The sequence below is a fragment of the Ovis canadensis genome, chromosome 3, assembly GCF_042477335.2.
Source record: "Ovis canadensis isolate MfBH-ARS-UI-01 breed Bighorn chromosome 3, ARS-UI_OviCan_v2, whole genome shotgun sequence".
Classification (NCBI taxonomy): Eukaryota; Metazoa; Chordata; class Mammalia; order Artiodactyla; family Bovidae; genus Ovis; species Ovis canadensis.
In genome coordinates, this window is record NC_091247.1 from 39,402,398 (window position 1) to 39,418,437 (window position 16,040).

Genomic DNA, 16,040 nt, shown 5'->3' on the forward strand with positions numbered 1-16,040 from the left:
GTCACCACTGCAATCGCCATCAATACCATCTTCACCATCACTGCCGCCCCCTCCACCGTCATCACCGTCACCACTGCAATCGCCATCAATACCATCTTCACCATCACTGTCGCCCCCTCCACCATCATCACCGTCACCACTGCAATCGCCATCAATACCATCTTCACCATCACTGTCGCCCCCTCCACCGTCATCACCGTCACCACTGCAATCGCCAATACCATCTTCACCATCACTGCCGCCCCCTCCATCGTCATCACCGTCACCACTGCAATCGCCATCAATACCATCTTCACTGCCACTGCCGCCCCCTCCACCGTCATCACCGTCACCACTGCAATCGCCATCAATACCATCTTCACTGCCACTGTCGCCCCCTCCACCGTCATCACCGTCACCACTGCAATCGCCATCAATACCATCTTCACCGCCACTGTCGCCCCCTCCACCGTCATCACCGTCACCACTGCAATCGCCATCAATACCATCTTCACCATCACTGCCGCCCCCTCCACCGTCATCACCGTCACCACTGCAATCGCCATCAATACCATCTTCACAGCCACTGTCGCCCCCTCCACCGTCATCACCGTCACCACTGCAATCGCCAATACCATCTTCACCATCACTGCCGCCCCCTCCACCATCATCACCGTCACCACTGCAATCGCCATCAATACCATCTTCACAGCCACTGTCGCCCCCTCCACCGTCATCACCGTCACCACTGCAATCGCCAATACCATCTTCACCATCACTGTCGCCCCCTCCATCGTCATCACCGTCACCACTGCAATCGCCATCAATACCATCTTCACCATCACTGTCGCCCCCTCCACCGTCATCACCGTCACCACTGCAATCGCCATCAATACCATCTTCACCGCCACTGTCGCCCCCTCCACCATCATCACCGTCACCACTGCAATCGCCATCAATACCATCTTCACCATCACTGCCGCCCCCTCCACCGTCATCACCGTCACCACTGCAATCGCCATCAATACCATCTTCACCATCACTGCCGCCCCCTCCACCATCATCACCGTCACCACTGCAATCGCCATCAATACCATCTTCACAGCCACTGTCGCCCCCTCCACCGTCATCACCGTCACCACTGCAATCGCCATCAATACCATCTTCACCATCACTGTCGCCCCCTCCACCATCATCACCGTCACCACTGCAATCGCCATCAATACCATCTTCACCATCACTGCCGCCCCCTCCACCATCATCACCGTCACCACTGCAATCGCCATCAATACCATCTTCACCATCACTGTCGCCCCCTCCACCGTCATCACCGTCACCACTGCAATCGCCATCAATACCATCTTCACTGCCACTGTCGCCCCCTCCACCGTCATCACCGTCACCACTGCAATCGCCATCAATACCATCTTCACCATCACTGTCACCCCTCCACCGTCATCACCGTCACCACTGCAATCGCCATCAATACCATCTTCACCATCACTGCCGCCCCCTCCACCGTCATCACCGTCACCACTGCAATCGCCATCAACACCATCTTCACCATCACTGCCGCCCCCTCCACCGTCATCACCGTCACCACTGCAATCGCCATCAATACCATCTTCACCATCACTGCCGCCCCCTCCACCGTCATCACCGTCACCACTGCAATCGCCATCAATACCATCTTCACAGCCACTGTCGCCCCCTCCACCATCATCACCGTCACCACTGCAATCGCCATCAATACCATCTTCACAGCCACTGTCGCCCCCTCCACCGTCATCACCGTCACCACTGCAATCGCCAATACCATCTTCACCATCACTGTCGCCCCCTCCATCGTCATCACCGTCACCACTGCAATCGCCATCAATACCATCTTCACCATCACTGTCGCCCCCTCCACCGTCATCACCGTCACCACTGCAATCGCCATCAATACCATCTTCACTGCCACTGTCGCCCCCTCCACCGTCATCACCGTCACCACTGCAATCGCCATCAATACCATCTTCACCATCACTGCCGCCCCCTCCACCGTCATCACCGTCACCACTGCAATCGCCATCAATACCATCTTCACCATCACTGCCGCCCCCTCCACCATCATCACCGTCACCACTGCAATCGCCATCAATACCATCTTCACAGCCACTGTCGCCCCCTCCACCGTCATCACCGTCACCACTGCAATCGCCATCAATACCATCTTCACCATCACTGTCGCCCCCTCCACCGTCATCACCGTCACCACTGCAATCGCCATCAATACCATCTTCACCATCACTGCCGCCCCCTCCACCGTCATCACCGTCACCACTGCAATCGCCATCAATACCATCTTCACCATCACTGTCGCCCCCTCCACCGTCATCACCGTCACCACTGCAATCGCCATCAATACCATCTTCACTGCCACTGTCGCCCCCTCCACCGTCATCACCGTCACCACTGCAATCGCCATCAATACCATCTTCACCATCACTGTCACCCCTCCACCGTCATCACCGTCACCACTGCAATCGCCATCAATACCATCTTCACAGCCACTGTCGCCCCCTCCACCGTCATCACCGTCACCACTGCAATCGCCATCAATACCATCTTCACAGCCACTGTCGCCCCCTCCACCGTCATCACCGTCACCACTGCAATCGCCATCAACACCATCTTCACCATCACTGCCGCCCCCTCCACCGTCATCACCGTCACCACTGCAATCGCCATCAATACCATCTTCACCATCACTGCCACCCCCTCCACCGTCATCACCGTCACCACTGCAATCGCCATCAATACCATCTTCACAGCCACTGTCGCCCCCTCCACCGTCATCACCGTCACCACCACTGTTACATTTACCACCACCACTATGTCACCACCATCACCACCACCATTATCATCATCTAGGACACTCACATACCAAATGCTTCATTAAGGGTTTTAATCTAATATTATTTAATTTTCAGGATACTTCTGTGAGGCAGTAGTTTGAATACCTGTTTTATTAATGAGAAGACTGAGGTTCAGAAAGGCTAAATAATTTGCTCAAGTCATCAACTTAGTAAAAGGTTGGGCTGGTATCTAAAGCCAGAAATGCCTGATTCCAAAGTCAGCTTTCTTAACCTCTGTGATTAGTCCAGTTCATGCCCCTGAGGAACGGGGGTATGTTTCCTGCCTGGAGTCTTGGCAGAAAGGGAACAAACGATTGTCCTAGCAAAGCCCATGGCTTCCATGTGTATGCACACACGCAGGACCTGCCAACACAGCAGGGCAAAGCCTGGCTTATCTGTGACCTTGGCTCTTCCTTCTCTATATCATGTTGAGCCTTCCCTACCACCATCTAAAGTAGGAACTCTGCTTGGCATTCAGTTATCAGGTGTCTGCTTCCTTAGCTACATCCTCATGAGAGAGGAACAAGGCCATCACTATAGGACAGCTTTTCTGGTCTTTCTGTTCACTCTCATGATTTATTGTGGCAGGGAAAGAACCACATCACAATCACTTGGGAAATTTTCCAAAAGATACAGGCCTGCCTTTGACCCTTAAGGTTCTGATCTGGTCCCTGGTTGAGAAACACTGGTTTAGCACATTCATTTCCAAGGTCAGCAGTTTCCACTGGCCCTCTTATAACTAACGCCACTCTAGTTCTTCCTCTAGATAAATGCTCTTCTTGATCAGATGTAGTCCTACGATGCTTAAAATCAGTATCACTGGCATGCCTTGCTCTACCTGCTTTCTTTCAGTCAGGGCTTCTCAACCAGGGTGGTACCACTTCAAGGAAGGCATTTAAGGATATATGTAGAGGTATTTATTTATTGGCATTTACAAAGGAATGATCAGAAATGCTAAGCATCCTACAGTCCCTCTCAGTGAAAAACTGTCCACTGAAAATGGCAATGACACCTTCACTGAGAAACACATTTGGTTGGAACCCAGATACTCTTGATTCAAGGTTGGAATCAGCCTCTGAAACACACAGCATCCTGTCAGCCTGGCTGCCTCAGTGTTCCAGGGGCTGCTCTCCCCTTGTGTACATGCGTGCTAAGTCGCTTCAGTTGCAACCAACACTTTGCGACCCTACAGACTGTAGCCCACTAGACTATTCTGTCCATGGGATTCTCCAGGCAAGAATGCTAGAGTCAGTTGCCTTATCTCTTCTGGGGGATATTCCCGACCAGGGATCGAACCCTTGTCTCAGGCATCTCCTGTATTGGTAGATGGATTCTTTACCCCCAGCACCACCTGGGCATCCCACTCTCCCCTCACAGCTTTTCAAATTCCCTCACAGTCCACAAACTATGGACGAAGGGATTCTGAGCTTCTGAATACATTCATGTAATACTTAGCTATCAGGGAAACATGTCTCATCTTCATTTCTACTTTCTATTTAGTCTAATTTAATCCCCTGGCCCACTGCACCGAATTTTTCATGTAAAGAATGGGAGCAATGAGCAAGGAAGGAAAAGAACAAGAGGCCATCACTGCCACACAGGCAGATTTGAACTGTCGTGTCTGACTGTAATTCCAGGTTGATGAACGTATCTAAGACATGGCTCAACACTGGCCCTGGACCAGAAGTCTTATCTTTATATCCTCTCCCAGGGACTTTCTTGCTTACTCAGGCGAAAGTAGTGTATGATTAAAGGTTTATAGTAAAGACTTTTCAAGCCCACCCATATCGGGCTTTCCTCTCCCTTTAGAAAAACAGGAGGATGGTATTTTTCCACATCCTATTTGGTGTTGGTGGTGATGGTAGTGGGCCTTCCAGGTGGCTCAGTGGGTAAAGAATCCACCTGCAATGCACGAGATGCAGGAGACATGGGTTCGATCCCTGGGTTGGGAAGATCCCCTGGAGGAGGGCATGGCAACCCACTCCAGTATTCTTGCCTGGAGAATCCCATGGACAGAGGAGCCTGGTGCACTAGGGTTCACAGGGTCCCAAAGAGTAGGACACGACTGAAGCTACTTGGCACGCACACATGGTGATGATAGTGGTAGTATTGATAGTGCGATGGTGGTGGTGATGTTGAGTAGTCACATGACTAGTTCTGACCAGTGGGTTGTGAGTGGAAGGATGCATGTCATTTCACATGTCTACAGAGGTGAATTTCCGTTTCCCATCAGATTCAATCTGGACAAATCATTAATTTATTGGCAGTGCTCCACCCAGAGACTCTCCAGCATTTCCTTCCTTTGCAACAATGATGGTAAAAGCCAGTGTTAAGGAATTTCCACCAGTCTAGCTTCCAGGATAGCACCCTGAGCAGAGCCCCTGTTGCCCCTCACCAGATGTGAAGCAGAGACAGAGATTACAAAGGTTTATACCTTTGCGGTTTTGTGTCACTGTGATTTGGGGGATTGTTTGTTACCACGGCATAAACTACACTGACTGAGTTAATGGTCTGCATGCTTAGATTCTTTTCATCTCTGTGCACAGATCATGAGTCAGAGATGCCTGGATTTGGGGCTGACTTTCACCACTTACAATGACCTTGGCTAACCTTGCTAAACCTCAGTTTCCTCATGTGTCAAATAGTGATCATGGCCTTATGTGGTTATAAAGGAGATAATTAAATGGGATCATACAGGCAAAATGTTTACACAATGCGTGGCAGGTAACATGGACTCAGTAAACTTACTTATCTCTTCTCCTTTTTGATCTAAAATTGCCTTTACCTATGTCCATGGTAAATCACTTTATTCGTGTCCACCTTTTTGCTAGCCTATGGACTGTAGCCCACCAGGCTCCTCTGTCCATGGGGATTCTCCAGGCAAAAATACTGCAGTGGGTTGCCATTCCCTTCTCCGGGGGAATCTTCCTAATCAGGGATCGAACCTGTGTCTCTTATGTCTCCTGCATTGGCAGGCATATTGTTTACCACTAGCGCCACCTGGGAAGTCGGACCTAACCAGCCCCTTGCCCCAAATCCTGCCTGGAGTCCTTCTAATGTCCTCCTACCTAAAAAGCAAATAGCTTTGGACTGCTTGCTGTTTTCTTTCATTCCTTGCAGCCTCCAGGACAGGACACTGTTGACAACAGGTATTGTCACCTGTACTTTTATTGGAGCACACACTTGTGATCGGACTTGAGAACAAATCTATGCCAAATGAATGAAAGAATCAGCTCTTCCAAATGGAAGAAATCTAATCACTATTTTCAGTACAAACGTGGTATGTCTGGGAAACATGTCAGGAAATATCCAAATACCCACTTAGTCTTTTGTTGCCCAGTAATCACTGCAAGAGGCAAAATCCAGTCTCTGGACATCGTATCAAAAATAGATACATGTTCTAAATTCAGTTCAGTTTAGTTCAGTCGCTCAGTTGTGTCCAACTCTTTGCGACCCCACAAACCACAGCATGCCAGGCCTCCCTGTCCATCATCAACTCCCGGAGTCCACCCAGACCCATGTCCATTGAATCAGTGATGCCATCCAACCATCTCACCCTCTGTCATCCCCTTCTTCTCCTGCCTTCAATCTTTCCCAACATCAGGGTCTTTCCAAATGAGTCAGCTTTTAGCATCAGGTGACCAAAATGTTGGAGTTTCAGCTTCAGCATCAGTCCTTCCAATGAATACCCAGGCCTGATTTCCTTTAGGATGGACAAATCCTATTTGCATTTATGTGACACCCAAGTCTCACTAAGGGATGCCAGAGTTTGAAGATAATTGCAGGTTATCTCAGGATGGGTGCCTTCCTCCAGCACTCCTGGATTCTAGTCTCAGCTTGACACTGAGTTTTACCAGGTCCCCACAGCTAGAGGTAATTACTTGGCTGGCCCAGACAGAAGCACAAAATAAAACAAAAGAGTTCTGCCCTATTTATTTTGAACCATAAGCCAAACCTTCCAATTTGCAAGCGGTTCTACCAACAATTACCTGACCTGATAAGACCTCTCCAAAACTGCAATTCTTTCAATTAAGGAAGAATATTGAAAAACCATCAAATCCATCTTGATACCAAAAAGAAGACATTCCGAGCCCCTGAAAAACTTTTTTCCCTGATGCCTCTCAGAATTACTACTGTATCATTTTCAAGGTACCTTCTAATGAATTCTGTTTTCCTTATTCAGAGTCAAATTTGCATTTTCATTACTGGAAGTCTTCTTCCAAAGCACTTCTGAAAACCAGTTACATCTATGAGTTTTAACATGTCTACAGAGTTGAATTTCCCCTTTCAACTGGATTAAATGTGAACAAATTATTAATTTATCAGATCTTTAAGGGCATTATAATCAGATGTAATCCCCAGACCTCTGGAACATCTCCATGGGCTGCAGAGGGTTGGAGACCCTGAAACTTTCAATCAGTTTAGAGCTGCTTTAACAGGAAAGCAGTAGCTCCTCAATTAAGTAACCTTAGTTGCCTTGTGCACCATCATTTCCTGAAACTCTGATGCAGGGATTTTTAATTCCTGGAATCTACCCAGTCGTATTGCCATGTGCTTCTCATTATGACCCAACTGCACAGGGCAATGATGAGTGGAAAGAGCTGGGCTGAGAGTCAGGAGCAGACAGCGTCCCAGCTTTGTCATTATCTAATCCTAGGTCCTTCCACAGGTCACTTAATCCAGTGGGTTGACCAAGGTTGAACAGTTTTCTCATCTGTAAGTTAGAGACAGTAGCGCTTGCTCTAGCAACCAAGCAAGGTTTTCTCTGGGGCACTTGTGAGACAGTGTAAGTTTTAGGAGACTTTAGTTTTGACTCTAAAGATTTCTTTTGTAAGTTAGTAGCTGGGAACCCAGAACATGGTGAGGTTCCCTGTCTAATGTTATAAAAATCCATTTAATGACTGCGTCTCTGAAGTATAACACATAGGAAGGGTTCTACAGAGCATCACCACATGTGACCACCCAATTTTGGATGCTGGGGTTGGACTTGCATGAGTGGCAAGATGGGGTCCCCTTGTATGGGGAAAAGAGAAACAGAAAATGGGGACTGAACAGAAAGGAAGTTGTGGAGGGAGGAGCTGAGGGGTTCTAATGGGCAAGGAGCCCACACAGTGAGCCTGTAGAGGGTCTTTGCAAATGTAAGGATTTTTTGGGTGACAGGCCGTGGCTTTAGGAAACCCTGTAAGTCAACTATTCAAGGCTTACTGCCATCCTCCAGCTCACTATCTCCTCCACTTCTCCTGCCCCACCCCACTCAACCATTCTATTTTTGAAGTCTGTAGGGCACACATGAATATAGCCAGCACTTCCCCAGACTCACGATAGACAGTCCACTTGTTCCGCTTAAGTGACTAACAGCTCTCTGTAAAACAGACCAATGTGCGATACATAAATACCTAGTGTAATAACAGAAGAGCCCTGCAAGAGAGGAAAGGTCCACGCATGTCCACGGGTTGGCCAACTGGGTGCACTAATCTTAGAGGGCCCTCTGGGAGATTTAAGGTGGCTAGCTGCTCCTTGACTGTTTTCCTCTGGATAAAGTCCTTCCAAATCTGACTTTTCAAATCCCTGATTGAATTCCCAGCAGTCTACGTTTCCTGACTGTAACCAGAAAAGCATGCTTGAATGAACATAAAATTCCATCATATAAAGCCTTGTGAAGCCCACTCCATCAGCTCTGTGGCCAAAGCCGCTAATAATGCCCTATTGTGTTACTGTGGTAGTCTAGGTTATCATTATGAAGTCTTTGCTTCTGGTTGAGAAAACATGACGTTCCATTAAATGTATAATCTGGGTTTCTTCCAAGCCAGAGGTGCATCCTGCTTAAAGCTGAAATGAGCTGAGGTTTAATATCACAGAAAAGAGGAGAACCATTTGCTGGGAAAAAAGGGAGCTGAGGGGTGGGGAGAAGAATGGTGAATTCACTGCCTTGTGAGCCACTGGTTTCAGCCTCTACAGTGTCTTGTCCGCCAGAGGATCTGAGAAGCCCAAGGAAAAAAAATGCATCAGCACTCTTTCCCTTTGCAAGCTGTAGTGGTTGGGTGCTGGACAGCACTTTCTGGGGAGGTACTTTCTAGGACAAAAGATCATGTCTTTAGGGACCAGCTGGGGGACTGTTTGCTATCACTGGCTTCTGGCCCATCCCCCAGCTTTGGGTTCCACAGTCCCATAAATCAGCTCAAATCGAGATGGCAAGCTGGAATGGCATACGCTTATCATACCAAGTTCTAGCAACTTTTTCATTCAGCACAAAAATGTCCCTCTCTTCAAGCAATAAGACAACTAAAAGAAGTCGGAGGAGTCCACCTCCATGTAAAGGTAGGTACCTGTAAAGGTCTCCCCACCATTTTTTTCCTGGAGCATTTTGGGTCCTCAACATATTGCCAAGGACCCTATGATGTATTTAGAAATGTACTCCAGGATTAAACATGAAAGCAAATCCTCTATAATTGTGAGGGGCTTGGAGCTCAGCACACTGGTTAAGAGAGCCCCCTCACACTTGAAATGACTTTTTAAAAACTCAAAATAACTTATTTTTGTTGAATATAAAAGTAATATACATTCATTGTAGAAAAATTTGAAGATTCAGAAAAGTGTAAAAAAAGAATTTAAAAGTCCTACTTTCTACAAATACTATTACACATTGGGTAAATAAAGACACACGTGCATTTTTTACAAAGGTAGAATCATAGTGTATAATGTTTGGTAATTGTATTTTCCCTTAAGAGCACATTATGTGCACTGTGTTTCTCCTAAAAATATCTTACAGGCATGTATAACATGTGTGCTCAATATCATGCAGATACCATGTCTAACTTATTAAATCCTCTGTTGTTGGACATTTAGATAATTCTCAGCTTCATTATCATAAACATCACAGCCACAAACATATAGGCACTCTTTTCTGTCTTGGAGTTTTCCTTTGATACATGTCATGTTATCTTCTTGTCTATGCTATTCAAAATATTAGCCACATATGGCTACTGAAATTTAAATTAAACTTAAATAAAACAGAAAGTTCATTTCCTCAATCCCACTAGACACATTTCAAGGGTCAATAGCCACATACGGCTAGTGGCTACCATGCTGGAAAGCACAGAAAGAGAATATTTCTATCATCACAGAAAGTTTTATTGGATAGCACAAACCTAGAAAGACCAAACCAAATTTATATTTTCCTTATAAGATATGACAACGGCCCTCCTTCCCACAAGCTGGCCAATGTTGAATATTATAATTCTTTAAAAATCTTTGCCAACGTAATAAATACTACATCTTGTTTGATTTTCCCATTTCTTTGCTAGGGAACTTGAACTTTTTTGTTTATTACCTTTCATATTTTTTGTGAATTATTCATATAGTAAGCCTGTTTTCTACTGAGATGATCTTTTAAAAACTGCTTTACATTTTAAGGTGAATTTATATTGCAAAAGTTTTTGTAACTTGTTATCTTTTATTTGTGACTTTTTTTTCACTTGTAGACATGTCAGATTCTAATATATTTAAATCTTTTTGCAGTTCTCTTTATTGTTGCTACTGTTTTTAAAGCTCCAAATCTAAGATTACAGTAATACTCATTAAGTTTTCTTTTAATTCTTTCAATACTTCATTTTTTAAATTAAATGTTTAACATTAAAATTTTCAATCCTCTTGGAATTTATCTTGGTGGTGGTGGTGGGGGTAAAGTGTAAATCTAAACTTTTTCTTTCCCTGTGGACCACCATTTGTTCAAGAACCATTTTTTAAAAAGCCATCCTGTGTTTTAATAATTTGCCTCACAGTACATTTTAATATTTGGAGATATAAGTATTTTCATTATTATTTTTCCAAAATGTTTTAGCTCTTAATACTTGTTTTTTTTTCTCTAAGATAAACCTAGAATTATTTTGTTAAATTCCTCTCACCAACAAAATTCTTTCAGAATTCTGATTTTAAAGTTTAATTCAATTTATAAGGTAATTTGGAAAGAGTTTGATATCTCTGCAGTGTAGAGTTGTTTCATTTCAGGACATGGTGATTCTGTCCATTTTCAAGTCTTCCTGTATGCTCTTCTGAACTCGCTTTAAAAAAAAAAAAAAAGCACAATGATGGGCATCTGTGTTTTCAGACAGTCTGAATCTGTGAGCTGGTGCTCCCAGCTGCTAGAAGTAACAAAAGAAATTCCATTTCTTAGCACTGGAGTATATTTTCAGTATCCACCTTCTCATAAATCTGCAGGAAAGAGATCTCCCTTTTCATCCAAAGAATCTGGAGTTCAAAACAGCCTTTACGGAAAAAAATCAAACTCCAGGGGCAACTGCAAAGCACATTTGGTGTCTAGCTGGCCAGCTTATTTTGCAGGACTCTTTTTCCAACTGGCAAATACTTTCCAGTCTGTGAAACTCATGTCCCCTCCACTGTAACAGCAAGCGTCCTGTCCTGGCAGTGGGGCGCTCACACAGCACTAGTGAGCACTGATCTTCACTGAGGGGCTTTTTATTGTTAAAGCTGCTTTTTAGTTGATAGCAGGCAACTTCCTTGAATGACTGTGGCTTGGCAAGTCCACGGGGAATTGGGCAGAGTTCAGTTCTCCCTTGAACAGTCCTGAAGCCTCATCCATTTTTGCAAGAAAACCAGGGCTCCTGCACTTCCCTGGTAGCCCACCAGTCAAATCGCCAAGAACTTGACTTCGCCTGTATCGGGGTTTCTCAAGCCCAGAGGGAGGAGAACTATACCCGCAGGGGACTTTTGGCAATGTCTGGAGACATTTTTGCTTGTCCCCACGGAGAGACTAGTGCGGGTTGAGGAGTGGGGTTGGGGAGGTTATAGAGACTAGTGGGGGTTGGGGGGTTGGGGGGTAGTACCAGCATCTAGAGGGTTGCCTACGGCCAGGGATGCTCAACATTCCACAACTCACAAAACATCCTACAACTCACAAGACGTCCCCACAACAAAGAACTCCCTAGCCTCAAACTCAGTGGAGTGGAGAAATCCGCCTTATATTTCCACGAACTGCCCAGTCTGCCTACATTCTATGATGAGGAGCCAGGCAAAAGGAATACGTAGGGCAGAGTTTTTAAACAAGAGACAATTGGCTTTTAAAAGCCCACGCCGCTTACTTTAGACGTGTGTGAACGTTGTTCTGCCTCTCCTAAGCAAGCTTTTCTCACCAAGGATTCTAAAGCAAATGAAAAAGGTTCACAGAGAGGTAGTAGGTCAACAGCATCTTTACACTCCCATCCTCAAACTCAGGCGCCTCGGTCGCCGGAAAGCAAGGCAGCGAAGAAGCTGTCTGGAGAACAAGCAGCGACGCCTGCCCGTCCGGCTCCTGCAGCCGGGAAGGATGGGGACGTGCGCTCGGTCCACAAAGGCGCAGAGCTGGGGCCAGCGCCACCTCCCGCGGCCCCTCTGGGTCCCTGGAGATGCGCGCCTGTCCCAAAGCCACCCTGCCAAGGAGCCCAGCCCGGGTAGAAAGCATCATCAGCTTAGCCTAGTGTGGAACAACTCACGGCACTTACTTGTCCAGAATGAAGTACAGGTCAAATCCCCCGTAGCAGGCTGGACCCCCTTCCTCCCTGCGTCCCCCTTGCCCGGCGCAGATGAGCACAAAAGTGGCCAAAGAAAGACACTTGAAGCCAATGCCCAGGGCTTTCTGCTCCACGGTGGCCATGACCTGCAGCCCCAGGGAGAGGGTATGGTCCTCTCCTCCCCACGCTCCTCGAACTCGCCAGGACCCTCAGGGGCGCGCCATCCGAGGGGCCCTCCTCTCGGGCCCTTTATTCCCCCTCGCTCTCCCGAAAAACTCCCCGGAAGCAATTGTCTGGAAGAGTTCAAGGTTTTCCTTCTGGTTTCCGCTACGATTCTGTTTCTAGGTTTCGGGTTTCAAGAATCCCAATACTGTAGTCCGCTTTTTTTTAAAGGGGCTGCTCCTGACTCGGGCCGGCAGGCCGCTCGGGAGGCAGAGCTGAGGTTTTGCAATTGAAGCAGTTCCGTCCTGACGGTTCTTTGTCCCAGATTTTAAATATTTTGGGGTGGGTTTTCAAATTGTTCTTGGTTGGGGGAGTGCTTACTCTTTTCTCCCTCCTCTCAACACCCGCCCTCCCCCGCCCCCGGCCCTCATATTTTGATGGGGAAAGAAAGTTCAAAGGGTGCCACCTTGTGGCCAAGGACGGCGAAAGCACTCGCGCATTCTAGGGAGCCTGGCTGTGCATGTTTCTTATTCCTTCTTCTTTCTCGCGCATCTTTCCTTTCATTCTCCATTACTTCTTCCCCATTTTTAGTTCTTCCTCACTCGCTAGCCTTTTTATCCTTGTTCTTTCTTTTCCTGTTCTACGTCCGCTGATAAGGTCCATGTAAGCAATTGATGAGAACTTCCTCCAAACACCACGGCTCTGACCCCAGGCTAGGACCTTTGCAAACAAGATGCTGGACAAACGAGCAAAGAAGAACGGGCCTTTGTGATCTGAATCACCCAAGTGACCTTACTGTACACTTACCGCAGATCATAAAAGAAAGACTGTTGGGATGCGGTCATGTGACTGAAAACAGCGAAAATAGTCCCACACAGAAAGCTGTTCCTGGCATGAAAGAGCGGAGCATTCTAGACGGTCTCCATCTCCGATTTGGGAGATTCTGTGGTAAGTTCTTTTCAGCCTGTGAACTTTGACTTTTTTCACCCAATCTTTGATTTAAGGCAGAGGAAACAAACAGCTTACAAGAATGTGAACCTTCCAAACAGTTTGGGACTGCCAGAGAAGCTCTGTTTTCTACAGGGAGGGATCCTCTTTAGAGTGGGCTCTGGACCCCCTTCCCAGCGGGAACTCAGGTTTTATCTTCCTATGTCTTCCACTCTGGGAATCCTCAACACACACTCGTGCTCTGTATTTCAGGATTATTGCTCCAGACACGCATCTTCCCCTCTGCTTGAGAGCCTCTAAATTTTGGAGATTCCTAACGCACTGCACTAGCCTGCCTCCGAAGTGTTCCTTTCTGGTCTTCATCTCCTGATATTCACACCTCCTCTCCCACACTGAATGAGACTGAACGGTGTGTAATAAATACGGTACAGCAGAAATGATGGTGTGTGACTTCTGAGAATATAAAAGATATTGTGCATTTATCTTTTTAAATTAGAATTTTCTCCTGAGGTATGCCTAGGAGTGAGATTGCTGGATTATATATTAACTCTATTCTTAGTTTTTAAAGGAACCTCTGTACTGTTCTTCACACTGGTTGTATCAATTTACACGCTCACCAACAGTGTGGGAGGGTTCCATTTGCTTCACTCTCTCTCCAGACTTCATTAGTTGTGGACTCTTTGATGATGGCCATTCTGACTGGTGTGAAGTGATACCTCATTGTAGTTTTGATGTGCATTTCTCTAATAATTAGCAACTGAGCATCTTTTCATGTGCCTGTGGACCAGCTGCATTTCTTCTTCAGAGAAATGTCTGTTTAGGTCTTCTGCCTATTTTCTGATTGGGTAGTTTGGTTTTTTACATTGAACTGTTTGACACCAATGTTCATAGCAGAACTAATTACGGTAGCCAAGACATGGAAGCCACCTAAGTGCCTATCCACAGATGAAAGGATAGAGAAGATGTGGTATATATGGACAATGGAATATCACCAAGCCATAAAAAAAGAGTGAAATGATGCGATTTGCAACAACATGGATGGACTTAGAGATTATCATACTAAGTGAAGGAAGTCAGAGAAATAAAATATCATTTGTGGTATTTAAAATATATACTTTCCCAGGTGGTGATAGTGTTAAAGAACCCACCTGCCTATGCAGGAGACCCAAGAGGCCTGGATTCGATCCCTGGGTCAGGAAGATCCCCTGGAGAAGGACATGGCAACCCACTCCAGGATTCACGCCCCAAGAATCCCATGGACAGGGAGGCTGGTGGGCCCATGGGATCGCAAAGAGTCGGATACAACTGAGTGACTAACACATACTCCAAAATATATATGTGGAATCTAAAAATATGCAAGAGAACTTATTTACAAATCGGAAATGGACTCACATACCTGGAAAACAAACTTACGGTTACCAAAGAGGAAAGTGCAGGGGGAGGAGGAAATTAGGAGTTTGGGATGAACAGATACACACTCCTGTATATAGAACAGGTAGACAACAAGGTCCTACTGGATAGCATGGGGAACTCCATTCAAAACACCTTGTAATAAACTGTAATGGAAAAGAATCTTAAAAAAGAATAGATATGCATATGAATCACTTTGCTGTAAACCTGAAACAACTGCAACATTGTAAATAAACTACATCTTAATAATAATAATAATAAAAGATATTGCCGTTTCCTCCTTGTTCTCCTGTGCTACTTTCTCTGGGGAACCCAGGGCCATGTCATGAGATTGCTCAAGCAGCCCTGTGTAAGAGTCCATGCAGTAAGGAACTTAGTGCACCTACTGACCAACATCAACCAGCCAGCCGCGTGAATAACCCATCCTGGAGGTGCATCCTCCAGCCCCAGTGAAGCCTTCAGATGACCGCAGTCCTGGTTGACTTCTTGACTGTAACCTTATGAGAAGCTCAAAGCCAGAACCACTCAACCAAGCCAATTTCAGATTCTTGACCCACGAAAATTATGGAGAATGAAAATGTATGTATGTTTCAAGCATCAAATGTTGAGGGCAATTTGTTATGCAATAATAGACAACTAAGAAATGCCTATTATCATGTTAAAAATTTGCGGCTATCTTTAGGGGGAAAAAGATGTCTAACTGTATTTTCCACGCTTAGTTGACTAAGAAACTGTTCTTTTTTTGAAAAGTACTGGACCTATTAATACTTATACTTTGGAAATAACTACTCTCAGGAAAAAAATAACTGTGGGGAGATTAAAATACTCTAACCTATTCAAGTTTTTTTTCCCCATATATTCTCCCTCTCTCCAAAACTGAAGACCTCTCCTAGTCCCATTGCAGCTCTGTGATGAGAAAGAAGGTGAGGAACATCTACTGAAATTAAGTGGGTAGATGAATGCAGAAAAACTAGGGGAAACTGCTTAGAAAAGGAACATGAGACAGAAAAACATACTGAAGAGAACATTTGTGGGTGACAGCATTGGCAAAGAAAAGGCTTGAACCTGAAAGGGATTTGGGGGACAGGAGGGGTCAGGGAAGATTAGGAGTGTCTTCTCTCATCCTCATGCTCTC

General features: G+C 45.9%; 1 protein-coding gene and 1 long non-coding RNA gene across 2 annotated transcripts in view; one reads left to right on the forward strand and one right to left on the reverse strand.

Annotated features, from left to right (window-relative positions):
• The window catches only part of ANTXR1 (ANTXR cell adhesion molecule 1), a 265,829-nt gene extending 252,880 nt beyond the window's left edge, over positions 1-12,949 (reverse strand). The window contains exon 1 of the mRNA XM_069582959.1: positions 12,377-12,949. Within this exon, the coding sequence (XP_069439060.1) occupies positions 12,377-12,528 (152 nt within the window). The 5' untranslated portion in view covers positions 12,529-12,949. The remainder of the gene's footprint in view (positions 1-12,376) is intronic.
• A 103-nt stretch (positions 12,950-13,052) lies between these two features.
• Positions 13,053-15,182, forward strand: LOC138438081 (uncharacterized). Its single transcript, XR_011256257.1, has 2 exons — positions 13,053-13,495; positions 13,748-15,182. It is a non-coding gene; the product is annotated as an uncharacterized lncRNA (long non-coding RNA).
• Positions 15,183-16,040: the final 858 nt, after the last annotated feature.